This window comes from Erpetoichthys calabaricus, chromosome 10 (assembly GCF_900747795.2).
Source record: "Erpetoichthys calabaricus chromosome 10, fErpCal1.3, whole genome shotgun sequence".
In the NCBI taxonomy this organism is placed as follows: domain Eukaryota; kingdom Metazoa; phylum Chordata; class Cladistia; order Polypteriformes; family Polypteridae; genus Erpetoichthys; species Erpetoichthys calabaricus.
The window spans coordinates 76,037,671-76,062,530 of NC_041403.2; the positions used below are offsets into that span (position 1 = coordinate 76,037,671).

The window sequence follows — 24,860 nt, forward strand, 5'->3', positions numbered from 1 at the left end:
TAATTTCTTACTTTCTAAGAACTGAAATCTGTGTGGATTTGTTAACTGTTTATCTATTAGAGCAAATGCTTTGCCTAATAAATTTATTTTATAATGTTGCCATTTGACAGAAAATAGAATTTTCAGTATTACATTCATTTTCATATAACTCAGCAATGTTTAAATAATTTAATGCATTACACTTACTAACAATGATTAATGCTTTATATGATAAACTGTGGCTTTTCTCACAATTTTTTAAAGATTCTTGGTGTGTTAAAGGAAAACATGATTTTAACTGTTTTTACAAAACACTTTATTAGTGCATATGGATCTTCCTGGTAGAACACAAAATACTAGCCATTAAGTCACGTATTTATGCAAAATTTAAAGACAAAAACTCAAAAAAGAAATAGTTAAGGTACTACTTCATCCACCAAACACACTGTATAACAAACAATTTCAAGAAACAAGCAATACAACTTACTGAAACAAAAATGGTACTTAAGTTTTTAATTAGTCCCCTCTAACAGATTGCTTATCCTACTACAACATTAATTGCGATCCTTATCGAAAATACTTAAGTTTAGTGCAGGTCCAACATCCAGACATTACTACCCTCATCATTACTCAAGATTTAAGGTGCAGGTTGCTACTTGTGTGTGGTGAAATTTCATCCAAGGGTGGGAATACCTAAGGCACTGAAACCATAACTGTGACACTGGCATCCAAAATATCAGGCAACACATTCTTCTGCAAAAAAAGTGCATTACCAGTGCATTCATTCTTTTAAGAATGTACCATATTGTTGATTTGGGCACTCCTAAAGTTTTAGCTCACTGTCTGATAGGCTGAAAAAATAAATAAATAAATAAATAAATAAATAAACCTAATGATGGCCTCCTTCACTTGCATCGACACCTCTTTGGACCTCATGTTGAGTTGCAGTGAAAAGCTACCAAATGCAAATTCACCTTTGAATCAACTCCAGATCTTTTATCTACTTAATTTGTGAATTTGTGATGGAATAACGAGTGAACGGGACACAACTGGCCAAGAAATTGCTTGTTAGTCACATGTCCAATTACTTTTGATCCTCTAAAAATGGAGGGACACCGTGAAAAATGGGTGTAATTTTTGAATGTTTAATGCTTTTGTTAAACCATATAAATTAAAGCTGAAAGTCTATACTTCCGTCATACTTATTTGCTTAATTTCAAATCCATTGTGGTGGTGTACAGAGAGAAAATTACAATGTATCAATGTCCAAAGACCTAACTGTACATGTCTAATAATTAACAAAGTAAAAAAAAAAAAAAAAAAAAAAAACTATTTGCCCAAAATACTTCTTATGGGTGGAATAATGTATAAAAATACAAATCTGTAAGTTTCCTTTTCTACCTGACTTGATACAAAGCTGAAATTTTAACAAATAATACAGCTTTCACTTAATTGTAAACAAAACATTTAAAAAATAAACCTAATTAAAATGACTGTAACTTTGCCTCAATTTAGTTCACAATTTTTGGTTGTGGTAGGCATAGACATTGGAACACTCATATGCAAGGTGGACTACACTTTTGCACTTTAGAAATAAAAAAAATGAATAGTGATTGTGAAAATAGCAGCAGATACACAGAGTTTGTTTGATGTTTAGAGAAATATGATGCTGTTTTAGTGAAGCACTGCTATTTTATGTGCCTAAACAGAAAAGTTTTAAATTTACATCAGATTATTATTGTAGTATGGGAATTTTCTTCCTTTTTCACTGGAAACACTGCATATTAATGATGCCTCTATTAAAAACTCTAATTTTAAACAGCAAAATTTAATATCCATGAAGTTACAAACCCACTAATGCCCATGAATGAAACAAAATCGAAAGCTTAACCAAGTCTCCTGAATTGATGACTATCTTATGCCTAGGGTTGATGACCTTATCGAGCAGCTCAGAAAAAACTGTTTTTTAAACACATTACATATGACCAAAGTATATCAGCAAACTCCTTTATGACCCCAGGGACAATGGAAAATCCATCTTCAGAAATACCCAGCAAACGCTAGTAGTACTGGGTCCTTCTCATTGGGTTACAGGGGGGCACCACGACAACTTTGAGGAATATACTTCTAAAGCCCCCTCATGCCTATAGTGCTGCCTATGTAGACAATATCATGCCACATTCCAACACCTGGAGTGAACCCCTATGCCACCTGTTGGCTGTCTCCAATCTCTACCTGAGATCAGACTGCACACATTAGTCTCAAAATTGTTTCTTTAGACTAACCAAAGCAGAATATTCATATGTTCTGGATTGATCTTCTCTTGTTCTACAAATATCTAAAGTCACTGCCATCCAAGGCTGGCCCCAACTGTAAACCAAAAGGCAACAGTGGGACTTCATCTTCATCATAGATCACATTCCCTTGCAATGGAAGGCTATGCACAGGGATTTCAATCCTCATGCAACAAGACTGTTTTTTTAGAACTCCAAGCCTACCAGTTTAAGGTACACACCAAAAAGGGACTTTCCATATGAATGACAATTTACTTTCCCATGTCTTCAAGATAAAGGCTGAGGTTGCTCAGTTAGAGGGACAGATTTATTGGGACTCCAGGTACAGAAGAGAGAGGATTATGTTGTGTACACTCACGGTTTCCATTCCTATTCCCAGGAAAGAGGAAATCCTGCCCAAAGATGACTGAAGTCATGTCCGGGCCTTCCTTAATCCTCCTCTACCACTCCAGAAGACATAAAAGAGCACAATACCAGGAAGCTAGAATCATATGACCAGCAGAAACCTTAAAGGATAGAGTTCTCTTAACTGATCTGTATTTATTTGGAAGGCACCACACCCTATACCTCAAAACAAAAACATTTTGGATATAGTTTTGGAAATATCCTGTCTGACTTCAATGACTTCATCAAGCATGCAACACTTTTAAATGTTTAATTAGTAAAACACAAACAGTTAAGTTATAAGTGATAAGATTAAAAGATTGCAGAATGTTTGGATGTATAAAATATATATAATTAACATATACTGTATAGCTATAAACCACGGTTTATTGGGAAAACTCACCAGGTGGATTAGGTAGCTCTGCAAAGTTGACAGCTTTCCCTGCTTTGTGCAACCGAATTGCATCTTGATATTGCTGAAATTAAATACAGCCACATTACAGACTGCAAATTACACTGTGTAACACACGTGCACATGGGAGGCAGCTAAAGGACTTGTGTAATGGCAATTCCGAATCAGACCAGGATGTGGCAGAGTGCACTGACTCTTTTTCTCTCTTTCCTGCAGACCATTCACGGGAGATTCCACCTGACCCTCTTGACGTCACTTCCGGGTCCGAGCCTATGGAAGAAGACCTTGCTGGCTCCAGCCCCTGTGATGTCACGTCCGGGCTCGAGCCTATGGTTAAAGACCCTCATGAGCCCAACCCCTTTGACCTCACTTCCTGTCTTCCCCTTTAAAAGCCTCCACCTTTTCCCTATTCCCTCAGTTCTGTTTTGGACTTGGTTTTGTGCACATCAGTGCTCTGTAACATACTCACCAGGATACCAATTATACGGGTGGCTGCCCCAAACCTTGCTATGACTCTTTGTGGCTTTTGTGACAACTGTTACAAAGGTGGTAAGAGCTTGAATACCAATGTACGTGACAAAAGTTTGATTTAGTCCCTTAACTCAATGACATCACTAGTTTTCGCTTAATATAAAAGCAACTTTTGAACTACAGCTAAAAAAATTTCAGTACCTTTCCAAATTTTACACATTTCAAAGATGTAACTTAATATATATTGTTTTTAAATACAAACTTGTTCAGTAAGGTTGGTTAAAGTGCTCTTAATTAAAATAATTAAATTATCATCATTATGCAATTCAGAAAATGATATATCCAATTAGCTTTATGTTATTCATATTATCAAAACTGTTTTTCTAAAATTAGATTTACCAATGTATCCTATTTTTTACCCCGAGCCCCAGTTTCATGTTTCATGATACTTACTTTGACAATCCTTTCGTGCATCCTTGCTTTGCGATCATTTCCACTGGCTTTGGCCTGAGCAGATGCTTCTCTGTATTTATCCATTCTTTGTTGTAATGCATCCAAAATATCTTTAGGCTGTGGAGTTATGTCTGCCAAAATATTATGGTAAACAATTTTCTTAAAGAAAACATTAATGGAAGCAAGCTTTCTATGACTTCTTAGCAAACTGCAGCTATAAGATTTTAAATTTAATTAAATTCACCTCCTTTTTGACAGGCAAACTTAGGTCCAGCAGTGTTAAATGTATACGCTTTAACACTGCTTATATTTAATATACTCTTTAATTCTTTTTCAGTCCCATTATTTTCTCTTTTTATATTGTGGCCCAGCTGCAAGGTCAATTTTAATGCCTGCTCATCGTGAATATCAAATTCTTATTGTTTTTCTTTCTAAGCTTTTTATTTAATGGTCCACAGCTCAATAGGACTCCAAATAAGGTATCACTATGGGCTAAGTGGATAAGGTGGCTCAATATCCATTGACTAAAAAAACAACCAAAATATACAATATTACAACAAACACATGTAGGATATTTGGTGAAGACGTCTAGCTAGTTTCGTCGGTATTTAACTGTTATTCCTCACCCTTTGTTTGAAACAGAACTACTAACATTAACATTTTTTAAATCTTTATATCTTTGATATTGTTTGCACCATATTTTCAAACTTTTCCACATTTTTATGTTGCTCCGAGCAGATTCAGACAATGGGTGAATGATTATGTGGAACATTTTTAAATAAATGTCTGGAACTTTAATTTTTGTATTGTAGAAAATTTAAATATATGGCAGAAAATACAGTGCTTATTGAATTCAATATAAGGGGAGGTTGATCAATTTTTCAATCACTGAACTTAATACAATCTAGTTTTCTATTTTATAGTTTAACATATTCACCTTTGACATTTTTAAATAATTGACTTAGAAAACAGTTTTAATTGCTACAGCAACTATTATGAAAATGGTTATGGTTTGATATTTACCTGTCTTTTTAAACGTGCTTTCCACAGCTTGAATTTCTTCTACGACACCACTGTTTACTTGTTTTACAGGCGATTCTGTTGCTTTAATAGGAAGTGCTATAACAAACAAAAGATAGTTTTCTAAAATTAAAACATTAAAACATACAATCAAGAAGCAACCTGTAATTTAAATTTGATTTTTTTTGGTCAGATAATATCTTAGTACAGTGATCCCTCGCTATATCGCGCTTCGTCTTTCGCGGCTTCACTCCATCGCGGATTTTATATGTAAGCATATTTAAATATATATCGCGGATTTTTGCTGGTTCGCGGATTTCTGCGGACAATGGGTCTTTTAATTTCTGGTACATGCTTCCTCAGTTGGTTTGCCCAGTTGATTTCATACAAGGGACGCTATTGGCAGATGGCTGAGAAGCTAGATTGCTTACTTTTCTCTCTCTCTTGCGCTGACTATCTGTGATCCTGACGTATGGGGATTGAGCAGGGGGGCTGTTCGCACACCTAGACGATACGGACGCTCGTCTAAAAATGCTGAAAGATTATCTTCACGTTGCTATCTTTTGTGCAGCTGCTTCCTGAAACGACATGCTGCACAGTGCTTCGCATACTTAAAAGCTCGAAGGGCACGTATTGATTTTTGACTGAAAAACAAACTCTGTCTCTCTCTCTCTCTCTCTCTCCCTGCTCCTGACGGAGGGGGTGTGAGCTGCCGCCTTCAACAGCTTTGTGCCGCGGTGCTTCGCATACTTAAAAGCCAAACAGCCCTATTGATTTGTTTGCTAGAGATTGTTTTCTCTATCTATGTGACATTCTGTGCTCCTGACACACACTCCTTTGAAGAGGAAGATATGTTTGCATTCTTTTAATTGTGAGACAGAACTGTCATCTCTGTCTTGTCATGGAGCACAGTTTAAACTTTTGAAAAAGAGACAAATGTTTGTTTGCAGTGTTTCAATAACGTTCCTGTCTCTCTACAACCTCCTGTGTTTCTGCGCAAATCTGTGACCCAAGCATGACAATATAAAAATAACCATATAAACATATGGTTTCTACTTCGCGGATTTTCTTATTTTGCGGGTGGCTCTGGAATGCAACCCCCGCGATGGAGGAGGGATTACTGTATTTCCAATTGCTAATCCAATTGGGTCTAACAACTTACTGTAGTAGCTGTCTTATCTACCTGGTTATGGCTCATACAACAGCATGGTTATACCTTCTTTAAAAATTACCATTACAATGAACATCACATGACCCAACTTTAGTAGTAAAAGAGGTCCAAATGTCAATAGATAAATGGAGAGAACAATACATAACGATGGAAACTACCTTAAATAACTTTAAACAGATTCACTGATTTTATTAAGCCTGTAAAAAACACTCCTACCTAAAAATATTTATGAGAGGAATATTCAGTTTTACTATGAAATATTGAAGGCTAAAATAACAGAATACAACAACATAGTCCGTCTTGAGAGACAGTGCTATTTCTCTAAAATCATAAATAACAATGCTAGTAATCCGACAGTTTTATTCTCTACAATTGATTGTTTGCTAAACTTCGGTCACTCAATGGAATACCTCCAAAAAACTTCTAATGAAACTTGTGAGGCTTTTATATTTTTTTAAAATCATAAAATTAATGATATTAGAAATAATATACTACATCCACCCAATACTGATCCTATTAAACCCCAGTATTCCTTTTTAAATGGATTGGCTCTGAGCCCTTTATTATTTGCGATGATGATGGACAGGTTGACAGATGAGATTAGACAGGTGTTCCCGTGGACTATTATGTTTGCTGATGACATTGTGATCTATAGCAATAGTAGGGAGCAGGTTGAGGAGACCCTGGAGAGGTGGAGATATGCTCTAGATAGGACAGGAATGAAGGTCAGTAGGAACAAGACAGAATACATGTGTGTAAGTGAGAGGGAGGTCAGTGGAATGGTGAGGATGCAGGGAGTAGAGTTGGCGAAGTTGGATGAGTTTAAATACTTGGGATCAACAGTACAGAGTAATGTGGAGTGTGGAAGAGAGGTGAAAATGAGAGTGCTGGCAGGGTGGAATGGGTGGAGAAGAGTGTCAGAAGTGATCTGTGACAGATGGATATCAGCAAGAGTGAAAGGGAAGGTCTACAGGACGGTAGTGAGACTAGCTATGTTTTATGGGTTGGAGACAGTGGCACTGACCAGAAAGCAGGAGACAGAGCTGAAGGTAGCAGAGTTAAAGATGCTAAGATATGCATTGGGTGTGACAAGGATGGATAGGATTAGAAATGAGAACATTAGAGGGTCAGCTCAAGTTGAATTGTTGGGAAACAAAGTCAGAGAGGCGAGATTGCGTTGGTTTGGACATGTGCAGAAGAGTGATGCTGGGTATATTGGGAGAACGATGCTAAGGATAGAGCTGCCAGGCAAGAGAAAAAGAGGAAGGCCTAAGCAAAGGTTTATGGATGCGGTGAGAGAGGACATGCAGGTGATGGGTGTAACAGAACAAGATGCAGAGGACAGAAAGATATGGAAGAAGATGATCCACTGTGGCGACCCCTAATGGGAGCAGCCGAAAAAAGAAGAATTCCTTTTTAAATGAATTCAGCTCTTTCACCAGGATAAATTTACCTGATTTATATAGAAAAATTTCTCAAATGAGACCCTCCACCTGCGTCCTTGATCCAATACCAACAAGTTTTTTCAAAGAAGTATCCAGCGTGCTAACTGAGAGTGTTCTTGACATAGTAAATTCATCATTAGATATGGGGGTCTTCCCAGACTGTCCTAAGACTGCTGCTGTTAAACCCCTGCTCAAGAAAAACAATCTTGACTCCTCTGTTTTTGAAACATTTAGACCTATTTCTAACCTTCCTTTCTTAAGTAAAATCCTAGAAAAGGCAGTCATTGCGCAGCTAAATAATCACTTGAAGAAACATTCTATTCTTGACAAGTTTCAGTCAGGTTTTCGAACAAATCACAGTACAGAAACTGCACTCGATAAAAGTAGTAAATGACTTGCAGGTAAATGCAGACAGACACCATTTATCTGTTCTCATCCTCTTAGATCTGAGTGCCGCATTTGATACCATTGATCACAATATTCTTATAAATCGCCTTAGTCAATGGATGGGCCTCTCTGGGTAATGTCTTAAATTGGTTTGAGTCTTACTTAACAGGTAGAAAATTCTTTGTTAGTTGTGGTAATTTAACTTCGAAGACACAGGATATTCTATATGATGTTCCACAAGGATCTATCCTGGGTCCACTGCTCTTTTAGATCTACACGCTTCCATTAGGTCAGATTATCTCAAGGTATAACATGAGCTAACGCAGCTATGCTGAAGACACACAGTTGTATCTATCAATAGTGCCTGATGATCCCGACTCTTATGGTTCACTGACCCAATGTTTTACTTGTGTTTCTGAGTGGATGAGTAGTAATTTTCTCAAACTAAATAAGGAGAAAACAGAAACGTTACTGATTGGCAAAAATGGATATAAAAAAGATATTAGAAATAAACTTGATTCATTAGACTTAAAAGTCAAAACAGAGGTAAAGAATGTAGGGGTAATTATTGACTCTGGCCTAAATTTTAAATCACATATTAATCAGATCACCACGACAGCATTTTTTCACTTAAGAAATACAGCAAAAATTAGATCCCATATAACTTTGCAAGATGCTGAAAAATTAGTTCATGCTTTTGTTTTTAGTAGACTAGATTACTGTAACGCACTCCTCTCAGGACTACCCAAAACAGACATCAATACATTACAACTAATGCAGAATGCAGCTGCCAGAATCTTAACTAGGAAAAGAAAATCTGAGTACATCTCTCCAGTTTTGATGTCACTACACTGGTTACCTGTGCCATTTACAATTGACTTTAAAATACTGCTTATGGTTTATAAAGCCTTAAATAATCTCACTCCATCCTTTATTTCGGAATGCCTTTTCACCTTACACTCCAAATCGTAACCTTAGATCTTCAAATCATTCATTATAATAACTATTCATTCAAAATTTGTACTAACCCCTACTCTCTCTTCTGTTTTCTTTTCCGGTGTCCTATTGGTGGTGGCTTGTGCCACCACCATCTACCCAAAGCACCATGATGTTCCAACAATGATGGATGGATTAAAAGCCAGAAGTCTGTATAACCATCAGCATCAAGTGACTCCGTGAGAACCCTAACTACAAAGAGGACTATTTCATTTATGTTAGGTAGAATGCCCAAAGGGGACTGGGCGGTCTCGTGGCCTGGAACCCCTACAGATTTTATTTTTTTCTCCAGCCTTCTGGAGTTTTTTTTTGTTTTTTCTGTCCACCCTGGCCATCGGACCTTACTCCTTTCTATGTTAACTAATGTTGTCTTATTTTAATTTCTTATTTGTCTTTTATTCTTCTTTTCTTCATTATGTAAAGCACTTTGAGCTACTTTTTGTATGAAAATGTGCTATATAAATAAATGTTGTTGTTGTTCAAATGAGTGTCTGCTTATAACTCCAAGAGCTAAACTTAAAAGTGGTGAGGCAGCCTTCTGCTGTTATACACCTAAAATCTGGAATAGTTTACCAATAGAAATTCGCCAGGCTAATACGGTGGAACAATTGCTAAAAACCATTTATTTTAATATGGCTTTCTTATAGCTTCATTTTGATGTCATTCTGATATCTTGTACTGTACATGCATTTATTTATCATTTTTATCATGGCTCCACGATCCTTACTAACCCCTACTTTCTCTGCTGTTCTTTTTCTGGTGTTCTGTGGTGGTGATCTGCCCACCATCAGCAGATCAAGGTACCATGCAGTCCTTACATTGATGGATCAATGGCTAGATGTCCACATGACCATCATCATCTAATTCTTCCACATGAAGCCAGAAAACCATGAGAACTGATTTAGATCATTTATGTTAGGCAGAATGCCCAGTGGGGGGGGGTGGGGGGGGGGGGTGGGGGAGGTCTCCTGGTTTTGGAAACCCTGCAGATTTAGGTTTTTTTCTCCAGCTCCCTGGAGTTTTTGTTTTGTGTTTTCTGTCCTCCTGGCCATTGGACCTTACTTTATTCTAAGTACCCTCTTTATTCTATTCTTTTTTCTTTCTTCATTTTGTAAAGCACTTTGAGCTACGTAATTTGTATGAAAATGTGCTATATAAATAAATGTTGTTGTTATAGATTTATAGTGTAATTATTGTCACGTGCAAAGAATACTGTGAAATTATTACTTGCATTACTAACATGCAACAATTACATTGTTCTTAAAGAATGGTGCATTGTTTAAATTATTCTAGTCAGTTGTTTCAGAAGACATTTAAAATATTCCTGAATTTAACACTAATGTGTGTTGACCACCATGGAAAATCATGTAGGAAAAAACTAAGTTTGTTGCAGTGTTGCAAGTTAATGAATCACTTTTTCAATTTAGAAAAATTAATATGAAAATTTAAAACATTTCCAACAAATGTAGGGGTTTCTTTTACCTTCTGGATGTGGAGGTATATTACTGAGATCAACATGATGCCCACTCTCCATAGCTGTTATTACAGTGTCAAATTTCTATGTTAAAAAAAAGAAAGTTATGTTATCAATAAATAATTTGCATAAGATATACATCATGGATACACATTCCAGTATCATTATCAAATACAGCACAAATATATTGAAATTAAAAGTTAAATGTATCGTGTGTTCTTTGCTAGCCTTGTATAAGCTGTGAGAGAAACTATCAACCCAGTTATGTGACTCAACTGCCTGACTTGTGTTGCAGTTAATGAAATTTATTCAGCAAGACAACAGCAGAAATGAAAAAGAAAACTTAGGCTATCAATGGGCATTTGGCTTGGCTGATGAGCAAAAGCCATATCTGATGGTTTCCAAACAGTTTTTAAATCAGGACAAGTACCGTTTTTAAATGTCAATAATACACTGTATTCCTATATTGTGACCTATGATTGGTATTCTTATTTTGTTTACTTTATTAAAATGCATTCAAATGCTATGTCTTTTACAACAGTCACGTATCTTGTTTTCTTAGCCTAATTGTCTGAGCTTATACTCTTTTCAGCTCTTTTACATTTATCTTCAGAATCTGCTAATGCAAGAATTTAATATCTGTCTCATGACAAATGGGGACTCAGGGAGATATGCAAATATAAAGGTTCCAGTAGACAATCAAGCTTAATAAATAAGTACTCTTTCTTTCAACAATTGTCATATGTACAAAAAAACTGGTAAAGCTTTCAAAAAAAGCTTAAAAGACACAAATAAATAAATCTGCATAAGCCTATTGCAAGTGCATTCCTGGCTGTATAATAATAACAATGTTTATTAAATAATACAAATTACATGCATTAATTAAGTTGAAATATTTATCTGCATGTCTTTCAGGATATATAACTATGCATGGATTAATTTGTTATTACAATCATCACATAATAGCAACAACTTTGTTTTCAGTAAAGTGTATGCTTTATATTTAAGTTAACATCACTTTTAACAATTAATTAGCTTCTTCTGCTTATACCATCTAGAGTTCAGATTTAAAGGAAAGTGACAAACATCAGAGGTGTGTATTGTGGGTTCATAAGCAAACATTGTTTTTTATATATACACTATGCTATATGTTCATCTCCCATTTAACATGTTTAAATGTTAAATTAAAACATGTTCATATGAAAACATCATACGATTCATCTTCTTTATTTCATTCAGACTTTTTCTAGAAAAATTTAGTACTTAAACACATGTTAATCTGCATCCAGCCCTGTAGATAGGCCCTCCAACCTGCAGGGAAAAACCTGAAGGTTGGTGGCAGAATTGGCACTCCGGCCACCATAAAATACCTCACACTGGTTCATTCCATCTGAACTAGTGTGGTGCTGAGGTGTCACCCGTGGCAGGGCTGCACTTGGTTCCAAATCTGGGGTCCTGAGTTGGTTTGTCATGTGGTGGGTGCGGCAATGAGCTGTATCTGCGCCTGCTCCTAACCTCTCTCTCTCAAACACACCAGCAATATCAATATGTATCAGTAATCAGTCATCTTTACAGGCTTAAAAAATACATATTCGTCAGGTACTATTATAAACACTATTCCATTAACAGCTTTATTTGGTGTGACATCTTATTTGAAATTACTGCTTAATAAAATATGGCAATAACTTGAATTACGCTGCTAAAAGGTTGTTATCTTTTCCTCACCTCCTACCATATCATAATCACAACTTAAATTTAAAATCTGGAAAAAAGCTAATTAATCATACAAGAAAAACAACTCAAAGATTGTTTTAAATAAAAGATGTCAATGATGTGTTTATGTAACTGAACATGCTGTACTGTTACTGGCACTCTGATTAGACCATCATTAATTACTAGGTTCCATTTCTGCTATTCTACTTTGAAAGTGTTGAGTAAATAAGCATAGCTCTTAGATTATATTGAATTATTATAACATTGTATTCATCTGTAACAGATTAATTTAAGGATATTTTGAAGGCAATAAATAAAAGGTGTTTGATTATGCATCTTTTTCACTTAAGGACTTAAGAAATATGCATGCATGTATATATGCATGCACACATATACTGTACACTGTTATAAGAAGATACCCAGAATCATCAAGTAAGATCTCTTAGGAGTTTCAATTATGATGTGTTACTTTTTCATAAAACATGCCATATTCCATAGTAGACCCTAATGCAAACATGTACTTAGAGCTTTTCAGGCCATGTCCATCCTTTTGGATCTTTTTTTAAGGAAACAATTTTGTTCATCTCCAACATAAATTTGCTTTGTATTGTTCGCATCTGACTTTACCTTGAAAGAGTATTATGAAAAAAGACAGACATGCTAACATTTGCAATCCACTTCACACCTTACTCCAGTATATGGGTTTATAATGAAGCTCCAGGAAGGGGAACAACTGGCTTAAAGATATTACATTGCCAGTTTTTGTTTATTCACAAACAAAATTTCAAATTAGGACCTAATAACAAAACTACATAAAATGTATCTCAAGTAAACCTTCATAACAATACATCTAAAAGGCAGTGTGGTGTAGTGGTTACGGCTTTGGACTTCAAACCCTGAAGTTGTTGGTTCAAATCCCACTACTGACACTATGTGACCCTGAGCAAGTCACTTGACTTGCCTGTGCTCCAACTGGAAAACCAAAAGTAATGTAACCAATTGTAACATAAATGTTGCAAGTCACCTTGGATAAAGGCATCATGCCAAGTAAGTAAAATGTAAATGATTTATGTCTGGATAACACCTTTTGTTCTTTTTAGACAGTTATCTTAAAATTACAAACAATAATAAATAATGAAAACCCAAAATGTGTCACACTGAAGACTCCATAGCTGGTGCATATTTACTGAAAGTTTAATGGAAAACTTGGAAATGCATAAAGTGGAAGAAGATCCAAACTTTAGTGAAATAAAATACATCTAAAGTTGGTGGTGGAAATCTGGATCAATTTGAACTTACAAACCAATTAAGAGTTGTAATTAATGAAAAAATCTCACCCAAAGTAAAACCCCCTCTAAAATGACAATGGCTAACATGTGCATGTTTGGTATAAAGTGTTTTTTGTAGATTCAGGTTATATGAGTCACTGCCTTCTTAGAATCTCAATTACTATTGAGGAACCGCAAAAAGCAGTATCAATTTCAATATTGGTAAATGAAATAAAACTATTTTGGAATAAATGGCATATGTCCTTACCTTTCCTATCTTCATGAATTCTTTGGCTTTTTCTAGGTCTCCTTCCTTTTTGGCCTTTAAGGCGGCAATTTTATATTCTTTCTGCCTAGACACCAATAGCTCTTTCACACCATTACTACCTTCTGCAGATTCTGTGAATAAATAATCAAATATTGTAGTAGTTTGTAATAAAATGTACTACAATGAACACATACGCAACTATGACAAATCGCTAATAAACACAGCAAGTTATTTCTAATTTACGTGTTGCAAAATGCTTTATAGTGAAAAATAGGATGACTTCTTGCACACCACTGTACCCTTTGTAAAGATACCTATGGAAAATAACTCCAGAAATAAGAAGTACATATGAGCCTTAGACAGTACCTCCAGCTATATTTTTCACAGGTAATGTAATTTCCATTGGACTGAATGATTTGTCTGTCTTTAGTGGAGAATCAGAAATTGTTCTAAACTTCTCAGGGTCATCCATTTTTTCATGCTCTTCCGTTTCCAAATTATTTTCTCCTGAACCAAGTGGTGTCATCTCTCGGTTGTCCTCTTTTGCAGGTTGTGGGGTGGCAAGAATATCACTGGATATATTTCCTGTTGCCACTGCAGGGGGTATTTCTTCTTCATTAATTTGTTTTCCTTTCTTTACAGAAGTCAGTAAGTTTTCTAGTGTCTAAACAAAAATTACAAATAAATAACATTAAAAATATCAGTATTTCAAGGTCTAAATAGTTTATTGTTATAGACATTACCATTTACACTTAATTAAAAAAAATTGTCTGATCCATAGTTCTTAATTATCCTTATTCCACTATACAAAAGAATAATAATTATAATAAAACCTTACTTTTAGTCCTCTTTCATAGCGTCGTACTTTAGAAGTTTCTCCTGTTATCTTGGCATTGCTGACAGCAGTTTTATACATAATTATTCTGCTCTCAATGGTGTGCTGTTGACTGCTACAAGCAGATAAACCTTCAAATGCCTATAATTAAAGGGTATTGCTTTTTAATTGATCCCAAAAAGTAAACTCACTTAATTGATAACACTATAAACAGTATGTATAGAATAAAATGTAAAAGTTTAAATGGACAAAGTGAAATAATCAAATTGTGAATTAATATAAACTCACAGAAGCTACTCGTATTTACACAGCACTAATATTTTTTGTGAAATAGCACAATAAAGGATTGCTACAAAAAACAAATATTTATTTAAATGTACACATTAGTTTACAAAAGAATTTATGTTACTAACTCCTCAATGGAACAGACAATCCCACAAAAGTTCCCAAAGAAAACAAATAATATTTGAAGTTTTATTTAAATAAAAAGAAGAGCTCTTGCTTCATTAATCGTAACAATTATATTAAAAACAATGCAAAAAAAAAGAAGGAAGAAATTAAAAGAAATGAAGTATTAAGAAAGAAAAACACAAGAATGTTATAAAGATTTGAGGAAAAACTACAATTAAGTTTTCTGATCTTTTTAAGGTAACACTGATGGCATACTTCATTGATAACATTATTACAAACATCCATCCAAGTTACCCTAACATTAAGCAAGAATGAATGAAAACTAACTTTCAGCTCCCCAGATTCATTTAATATATTCCAAGAACAAAATCTAATAAGAGACCAAGGCCACAAATCAAATGGGAGAGAAAAAGATAAAAGTATGAAATACACTACTCAAAGTCTATAAACCTGTTGGACAGCTGAGACCTTATGAAAGTGGCCTTCTAGTTTAATGTTTGAATGCAAATTCAGTTTTACAGCTTCTACCCTCTTGATCTGATTTTGAAGCTATTTATATTTCCATTTGAATTTAGAAGGAAGGTGGTAGCCACTTATGCATCAGGCATCTCGCTGGCGAGACATAGCCACATTTTAACGATGTTTGTGTACATTGCAGTAAACTCGCAAGTCAATCAAATGCAATAATGGTATTTTTACATATACAAGGGTATTTTATTTCAAATAAATCTTTTTTCCATGTTGTCTGTTCTCTTTCATTATTAAAATATTTTATTTGCACATGTATTGCAAGGCGAGTAGTACATAACAATCTGCTTTTATCAAAGATCTCACATATTTCAAGCCATCGACAGTCAAAGGCTCATTACCACTGGATAGCAGAGTTTCAGCCCATTCTAATAATGTATAATTGTCTATGATTGGGTATCCATATTATATGTCAGTTGGGTGTAAAAGACAGGAAATAAATTGCTTTTGCAACAGCTTATCTTTTCACATTGTTACGCGCAAAGCTTGAGAACAACACATTTGATGAAGTACTGCTTTTAGTATAACTTTGAAGAATCACAGCATGTAGTTTTATATTCAAGTGTCATGGGTTCAATTACCATACAACATTATCTGCTACACGTTCTCCCTATGTTAGTTTAATGAGCAGTGCTCTTTCAATTTCAAATTAGAATACAGGAACTGTTTCTTAACATACAAGTAAGTGTTATGAGTACTGTACTCAGAAAGAAGCACGATTACAAACGGTAAATACAATCAAAGTGTGACTTTTGGGGGGAGATTCGGATGGGATTATGAAGTGAGTGCTTGGTTGAAGTGAGAGCGATTAGAAGTGGGATATAATATCTCATACAACTCTGTTGATCCTTTCTGTGGTGGTGGCAGGGTTGGGGCGGATTATACTGTGTGCTCGCGACCCATGTAACTACCACCTGCACTCAAAAGTGGCTGAGAAACACTGGTTTACGTGTATGTGTCTGTATGACTAGCTCACTGCTCAGGGTTGTATGTTTCCTTCCCATGCTCCATGCTACCAGCAAATGCACTGTCCCCGCCCCTGAAACCCAGCACTGGAAAAAGATGAAATGAAAATGTATGTATGTACTTAGTTTACTCCAGGTATGAAATAATCAACAAAAAATATATATAAATAAAATTCACTGAACTTCTGGGGGCAACTATAACAGAATGCAGGAGATTTGTGAATTGCAGCACAAAAATGTACTGTACAAAGTGTAAGGTTTTGCTGTGTATAGTAGTAAACAGAAATTGTTTTAGGATTGTCATGAAAAATCATTTTGAATGTAAAGGTTTGAACGAGTACATAATTATATCTACTGTATATATAAACAAATTGTTTACTAGTTGCTTTAGTGTAAAAATAGTAAGTGTTTGTGTATATATGTTTCTTTCTAAAAAAAAAACAAAAAATGCAAATGCAATGCTTGTTTTGAGAGATTGTTTAGGAGCAAAAGGGTAAATGTTTCCAAACAGAGAGCAACCTTGTGCTGAACACCATAACTTTAAGGTGTTATGGGATATGACAGCTAATCTTGGTACAATAATAGCTGACATATTTTGACACAAAAGAAAATTGATTCCAGGGTTTTGCATCAAAAAATGTCTTGGGTATGTACTGTAAAATCCATTTTTTTAAATCCCTAAAGCCCCATATCTTTTTGTGTGTTTTATTTAGTTAAGATTGATGTAAACATAGGTTTTTAATCATATAAATACTTTTAAAAATGTGAGGTGTTGTACCCACTAACCTTTGGCTATTTGCAGCTCCTTTATGACATAACCAATGTAATAGCTATTTATTTTTAGGTACGTAATTTAGGTGCAATAATGTCAAAAACTCAGATATCTTGTTTTCATGCAACAGTGATTAATAGTATTGTACTGTGCACCATCTTGAACTACTATATGTGAGAGACCCTGTAAAATTGTACATTTTTCCTGTGCTGTAACTTTGCCTCACTTTTTATTTATTCCTTTCATTTTATACATCCATCCATCCATCCATTATCCAACCCGCTGAATCCGAACACAGGGTCACGGGGGTCTGCCGGAGCCAATCCCAGCCAACACAGGGCACAAGGCAGGAACCAATCCTGGGCAGGGTGCCAACCCACCGCAGCATTTTATACACCAAAAGTTATATTTAATAAGGTCGTTTTGATGAATCTTGTATAAAATGTTCAGCTATACTTCCTGGCTGCTTCTGGTATGTCTTTTCTGCATTTTTCCCCTTTATCTATATAATTCCATCCTTTTTTTAATTCACATATAAAATTCAGTGTCACAGGGTGCCAGGTATAAACCAACACATTTCGAGCTCCAACTTAAACAACTATATATACGTTTCACCAAATGTAAAAAAGAAACAACAGGATCTAAATTTGTAATCTGGCAGTGGATAGGTTTAAGGAGACAGACAGCAATGTACAAGTATAATATACTTGTGACATTTCCATTTTCAGGCTAAATTAATTTGACAACAACAGAATCCCACAAAAATAACCCTCTTTTGTAAATTACTGTGATAAAGTAAAAGGAAAGGTTTATGGAAGGATTTAGACGACAAGAAACAAATGTCATAAACAAAGCCTTTAGTCGGAAGTAGTCAAAAAAAGATAACATGATATCAGGGCTCGATATTTTTGGTTCCAGAAGCAACTGACAACCAATTCCTGGACTTTGGTTGCCATCAAATTAACCACTTTTGTGATACAGGGGGTTTAGGCAGTGGATTTGAACTGGCTGATTTTAGCTCATCATGAGTAATCATTAGATCAGTGTATAACTCACTAGGCAGTTTTATGATTAAAATTAAATATAAGTTGTGCACATGCATACTACGCTTCTGGCTTTCCTGTAAGATGTCAAAGAAAGTTAAACACAATAGTGCAGCAAACATCCACCATGCAAGGTTGTGTGAGCTGTTTGCGCACATTCCATGAATGACAGAAGGCCCTGTCTTGTATTTGGAGCAACCCGAAGATAATGAAGCCAGCTGGGAGACTAACACAAAGGACAGAAAAATCTCTCGGAACCTGTGGTCGCTACAGTGTCTGCTGTGTGGATGCCAATTAAAGCAGTGATTCTTAACTGGCAAGCTGTGGCCCAATAGGTAGCGGCAGCAAACTGCCAGGATAGCCACAAGATGACTGAAAATAATTATAAAATAGCAGTAAAATAATTGAATCACTAAAATTAAGCTATGGCAGGGGTGTTAAGCTTTAATTTGGTTTTAATTATCAACATTAGAGATTAACAATTTGAGTGATACACAGGTGGCTGTAATTGCTCCAAAGATGCAAACATGGTTTCAACTGAGCTTTTCCTTCCTTAGTTTGGTTTCTTTTAAGTTTGAGTGAAGGGAAATTTAATTGTTTATGAAAAATCCCGTGAATGAGTCTAATACTTGAAGATTCAGAAACTTAATTATTTCTAAATATTAATTCTTCTAAATTTATTTTAAATTGGTTGCAAAACTGTCCTTTATATATGAGTTGTGTTAAAACTGTATTTTAGAGCACATACAGAAAGAAACTTGTGTCAGATGAAATTTAATCATGTTACTTTTATGATCTGATCTAGATAAAAAAAAAATATGTTTCATATACACAAGCAAAGGAACAAAAAAATATGTTTCATATACACAAGCAAAGGAACAAGTGGAAAATGCAAATGTAGCCTAAATTACATTGTGACCTACGATGTCCTGAAATAAGGAATATTTTACACATGGACTAATAACACAGCAGCAATCAAAATCAAGTTAGTAAAAAACTGCAATACTCCTTAGTGGATGAGAGAATATATTGAAAATCAGGGAGAGTGAATAAGTAAGGAGAGTTTAATGAAAAAATAAGCATCCACACGTAGGCAAATGAATCAGGAAAAAATAAGATTCTGAAGAAAAAAGGGATTCAATGAAAGGTTGCGTAAGCCTAAAAGAGCAAAACTTTTCATTTGCACAAATCCACTAGAATGTAAGCAAAGTAGATACTGTCAAAACTACCAAGGGTAAACATGTTGATTCTATTAATATCAAAGAGACAGAGGATTCTATGTTAGTGAAAGAGGATGGAACTATATTGTAGTATGTATTATTAAGCTTTGCAGCACTGTATTTTGTTCCATAAAATATGATTCTTGTAAAATCAGTTAGACTAGTATAGACATTAAAGCAAGATCTGTAATGGAATAGTTAATTTCAACTATTAACATTCCAACAACAGTTGTAGCGTCTACAGAAATTAGCCATTCCTTCTAAATCATAAACCCCAGGCTTGATGCCCTTTTATCTTACCAAACGTATTGTTTCCTACAGTTCCATCCAAAGGTTTTGACTCAGGCCAAATTATACATTTTATTGACATCTGAAATAAAATAGTTAATACAACTTCGACAGCAAACAAACTAAAACAGTAGCATTTTTATTAAAGTGTTAATGTACAGTTAGAATGTATTAATGAACAAAAAATAAAAATAAATAAATACATACATACATACATAGAAACTTGAAATTTTAGCATTTGCAAAGGTTTGGACACCCTACTATGCCAATACTTAGTACCAAACCCTTCAGCAAAAAAAAAAAACAAAAAAAAAACTTTCCCTATTTTTCCTTACAGATTGTTTCTAGTTGTGAGATATTCATGGGCTGTCTTGCTTCCTTGTTTGAATCTATCCAGAGATTTTCAGTGATGCTCAAGTCTGGAGACTGTGCCTTTCCAAAACCATTTCAATTTCATAGTAGATTTCAAAGTATGTTTTGAATAAATCTTGTTGTAGAAGCCACCCTTTTCTCAGCATCAGTTTCCTAATTGACTGTCTGATATTCTCTTTATTTATATTTAGTGGAATTCACTATTCCTTGTGTTTGTACAATGTTTCCTGTACCACTAGCTGCCAACATTTAACAGCATAATACATCCACCATACCGGCATGTACAATAGCTGGTGCCAAGGTGTTTTCTTCAAATGTTGCTCCTTTGTTTCTCCAAACAAGCCTTTAGTGGCTGGGGCTGAAGAATTTTATTTTAACTTCATCTTTCCACAGCACTTTAAAATGTCTCTCTTGTATGTTATTTTGCATACACAGGACGTTGTTATGTGATGAGATCACAGGTAAGTAAAGCTGCATAGCAGAGCAGTGCAGTACCACTTCTTTCTCATCTAACCCAACCTGAAATCATATTTGGGCTTCACCTGCCTATACCTTTATCTACCTATACAGCATATGCACTGTTCTGTCAATTTTCTTAGTCTTCCAGATCTTGTCTTGCCCTTCATGGTTCTCCCTACCTACTATTTCTTAATTAATGACATTTTGAACTGTGGAAATTGCTGTCTGGAAGTGATTTTATTTAATGTCATTATAAAGCCTTCTCCTGCTTTGCAGACCTATATTAGTTTACATTTTCAGATCCTCAGCCAGTTCCTTTGAAGATCCTATGCTTGGTGAATGTCAAAGAGTCAAAGAATTTATTAGGCTCTGGAACTTGCATCAGTTAACAATTCTTAATGACAGTTCTTGAACAGACTAACACCTATTGACCTAAGCCTGACTAATGGCCTAACAAGTTTTAAACCTATACAACTGAATGTTTTTTTTACTTTTTATTTATTTTTTTAACGTCAATGTTGTATATACTTTTTTGTTATCACAAAAAAATTATAATTTGGCCAGGGGTGCCTAAACCTACACACAGAACTGTACAAACTAAAGTAACCACCACAACCTTAAAATTCTCAGAATAAGTAAAATTATGTAGGCGGCTAGATCAATTTTGATTATTTTCTGTTTTTCAATTTTTTTTACCTTGATATGAGTAGTTATGTTTGTAAATGCTGGAAGGTTTTCTACTTTATTATCATTATAGCTACAAATACAGTGGGACCTCGGTTCACGACCATAATTCGTTCCAAACCTCTGGTCGTAAACCGATATGGTTGTGAACCGAAGCAATTTCCCCCATAGGATTGTATGTAAATACAATTAATCCGTTCCAGAACGTACGAACTGTAAGTAAATATATTTTTTTAAGCACAAATATATAGTTAATTACACCATAGAATGCAGTGTAATAGTAAACTAATGTAAAAACATTGAATAACAAAGACACAAACACCCAGGCTCCCTGCTCAGCTGCACGCGCAGGCTCTCTCTCTCTCAGCAGCACGCGAGCCCCCCTCCCCTCTCAGCTGCACGTGCAGGCTCTCTCTCAGTAGCACGTGAGCCCCCCCCGCCCCCCCCTCTCTGTAACATTGCAGCATTTCGCACTATAGCCTTACAATCCGATTGCTGTATAAACACTTTAAATGAGTTTTAAGCACAGGGGGGAAAAAAGGAACATTTGAACAAATCCCAACTTTATTTAAAAGCCAACCAAGTTCACGCGAATAGCATTACAACCCGATCGCTCTAAACACACTTTTTGCATGAGTTTTAAACACAGGGGGAAAAAAGGAACATTTGAACAAATCCAAACTTTATTTAAAACCCACCCAAGAAAGTAACATTGCAGGAGTTCACGCTAATAGCATTACAACCCGATTGCTGTAAACACTCTTTTTAAATGAGTTTTAAGCACAGGGAAAAAATGAACATTTGAAAAAAGAGAAAAGTAACATTGCAACACTTCTCATAATTAAGTCTCAATAATTCTCACCACTCTTCACTTGCTTAGAAGCCATGGTTAACTGCAAAAGCACACGAAATACTGTAGAGCACAAAGAATTCACAGGTAAAGCACGCACGCCTGACTGAGAACAATGAACAGGGAGAGGCTGAACACGTGCTTAAATGCAGTAATCGGCGCGTACGAACCGGAAGGGAAATGAAACAGAGCACAAAGACTTCACAGCAAAAGCACCCACGCATGGAGAACAATGCAACACGTGCGGAAATCATCGGCGCGCACAAACGGAAAGGGAAACTGGCTTGTTCGTATACCGAGTGTGTGGTCGTGAACCAAGGCAAAAGTTTGGCAAACTTTTTGGTCGTAAACCGAGTTGTACGTGTACCGAGACGTTCGTGAACCGAGGTTCCACTGTATGTGTAAGTGTTCTAAGCCTATGAACAAAAAAGACTTGTATAGAATAGTAAAGTAATTTAATCTATAGCTCCCAGAACTTGTAGTGTGTGGGTTTGTTTCAGTACACTGTAGGGTACCATATGGGCTCAACAGCACACTCGGGGGCACCTATTAACAGAGGGCAGGTACCTGACCATCCATAAGAAACACATTGTGGAGGGGCTGGCAAGAAGAATATATTCATATTACCAGGCCCTAACAATATGTATTTATAGTATGTACTTTACAATTGCATTCTATTACCATTGTTAATTTGTAATGACTTTAATTTTATTCTATAAAAATACTGATATATCTGATAAACTAAATAAACAAAAAGGATCAGTTTTTTGTGCCAGTTCCAACACCACACCCATATGTTTATCCGCCATACCAATGTATAGTAGTTTAATTATAACGAAAGAGAAAAGCTACAAAATGCTATTAAAGCTGAAGGTATACAACTGACACTGTGATTTCAAAATGTGGCATGACATGTGATACTGGAAAAGAAGATTATGAGCTAGCAGAAGGGAAAGTTGTTCCAATGTGCAGAGTTCGCAGGGTATCATGTGGCAGTAGTAATAGGTAGACGCTGGCGTGCGCAATGTTTTTTTTGCCCTGATGGTTAATGGAGACTGACAATTAATCAAGTGACAGATAATCGAGGTTTTACTGTATATATATATATATATGTATATATTTTTTTTTTCATCTAAATGGTGTAATTTTTTTAATTCTACCTCTTTTAACCCGTTACTTTTCAATAGAATTACTACATTTCCTAAATGTCTAATGGCAAAGAAAAACAATTCAGAGCAAGCAATTAAATATCTCATACACACCTGTGGCTTTATGGCTTCAGTTGTATTATGGTTGGGGGTAGATTCTGTGGTGGTTTGCGACTCTGTAGTTTCTTTTCTTTCATCCATTTCGTGCCCTTCTCCCACCATATCCTGTAACTCTGCCTAATAGAACAAAAAATAATTAGTTTTACTAATTTACTTCACACTTACAATATATGCTTGAAGGGTGTACATCTAACTATTTACAGATACAAATGAGCAATAAAATATCCAAGTACAGTGAGCACAACAATTATATTATTAATCTACAATAAATCTACAAAAAATGTAAACTCACCATTAAATCCTCATCATTTTCCAAATCATCACTGCCTTCTTCTTCACTATCAACATCTTTCATACAGTTCTCAGCCATCTGTTGAATGTATTCCATTGGTAATGGTGCTAGCAGAAACAACATATTTAAAGGTAAGAAGGAAAGAAAACTGAACATAAAGGGGGATGGATAAAAAGGACAGGACAAAGGTAAAACTGCGTCACCTAAATTATAAGAGAAAAAAAAAATCACTAAAGCTACACACTGGAGAGATTTTACTGGAAAAATAAACTGCATGCCCTTGACTGAATTAGTTAAAGGTATACATTGAATATATCAGTCTAAACTTTGGCAAAACATGAAAAAAATAAAATAAAAAAATCACACTTCATCCATATATCTGAAATAACCAGACAAAACATAACTTTTGTGGACAACTAGTTCAGACTTTGCCATTTTTTTTTTTGTCAAAGACGCTTCTACCAATTATTGACTAAAGAGTCTCAACACTTCTTCACTTAATATATTTTATGTCTTTATTTCTTTTATGCATGAAGGTGAGGCAGAGTGTCAGTTCATGGCTCATTCACTATTTATGTTGAGTGTCCACATTTTTCCTATTTAAAAAGAGTGAGGATGGTCCTTTTGTTTCCTCCATCTTCTGCATAAATGACTTCTTTCTTTACTTACAAAAACAGGGAATGCCATATTAAGTACCACATTTAAACTGGCCTATAAAGCACTCTACCAAGCACACAAAAATATAATTCAATACAACTATCAAGGGCTCATGTACTAGAAGGGGATGTGAAAGCTAATGCCCTGAACCAATTTTTTAATAGATTTACCTTTTCACTGCCACCTTCTTACAATGACTTGTCTCCTCACATCAATCATTCTTACTACATCAATATCTCTGATCACGTCAAGTGGAATGGCCAGTATCAAGTCCACCTCTGACCATCAGTGTGAGCTGTCCATAACCGAAGACCAAGTAAGGAGACAACTGAGGAGGCTACACACAAGAAAACCGCAAGATCAAATGGAGTCAGTTCTAGAATTCTTAAGGCCTATGCTGACCAACTTTGTGGTGTCCTCTGTCACCTGTTCAGTCTTTCAATAAAGCTTTAAAAGTACCTTGGCAGTGGAAAATGTCCTG

The 24,860-nt window shown here is 35.4% G+C and overlaps 1 protein-coding gene across 1 annotated transcript in view; it reads right to left on the reverse strand.

Annotated features, from left to right (window-relative positions):
- Window positions 1–24,860, reverse strand: part of cc2d1b (coiled-coil and C2 domain containing 1B) — a 56,356-nt gene that overhangs the window by 18,568 nt on the left and 12,928 nt on the right. The window contains exons 4-12 of the mRNA XM_028811460.2: window positions 23,723–23,829; window positions 23,425–23,547; window positions 14,574–14,711; window positions 14,102–14,399; window positions 13,736–13,866; window positions 10,495–10,570; window positions 5,017–5,112; window positions 3,994–4,124; window positions 3,061–3,133 (exon numbers count right to left, since the gene is read on the reverse strand). Of these exons, the coding sequence (XP_028667293.2) occupies window positions 3,061–3,133; window positions 3,994–4,124; window positions 5,017–5,112; window positions 10,495–10,570; window positions 13,736–13,866; window positions 14,102–14,399; window positions 14,574–14,711; window positions 23,425–23,547; window positions 23,723–23,829 (1,173 nt within the window). The remainder of the gene's footprint in view (window positions 1–3,060; window positions 3,134–3,993; window positions 4,125–5,016; window positions 5,113–10,494; window positions 10,571–13,735; window positions 13,867–14,101; window positions 14,400–14,573; window positions 14,712–23,424; window positions 23,548–23,722; window positions 23,830–24,860) is intronic.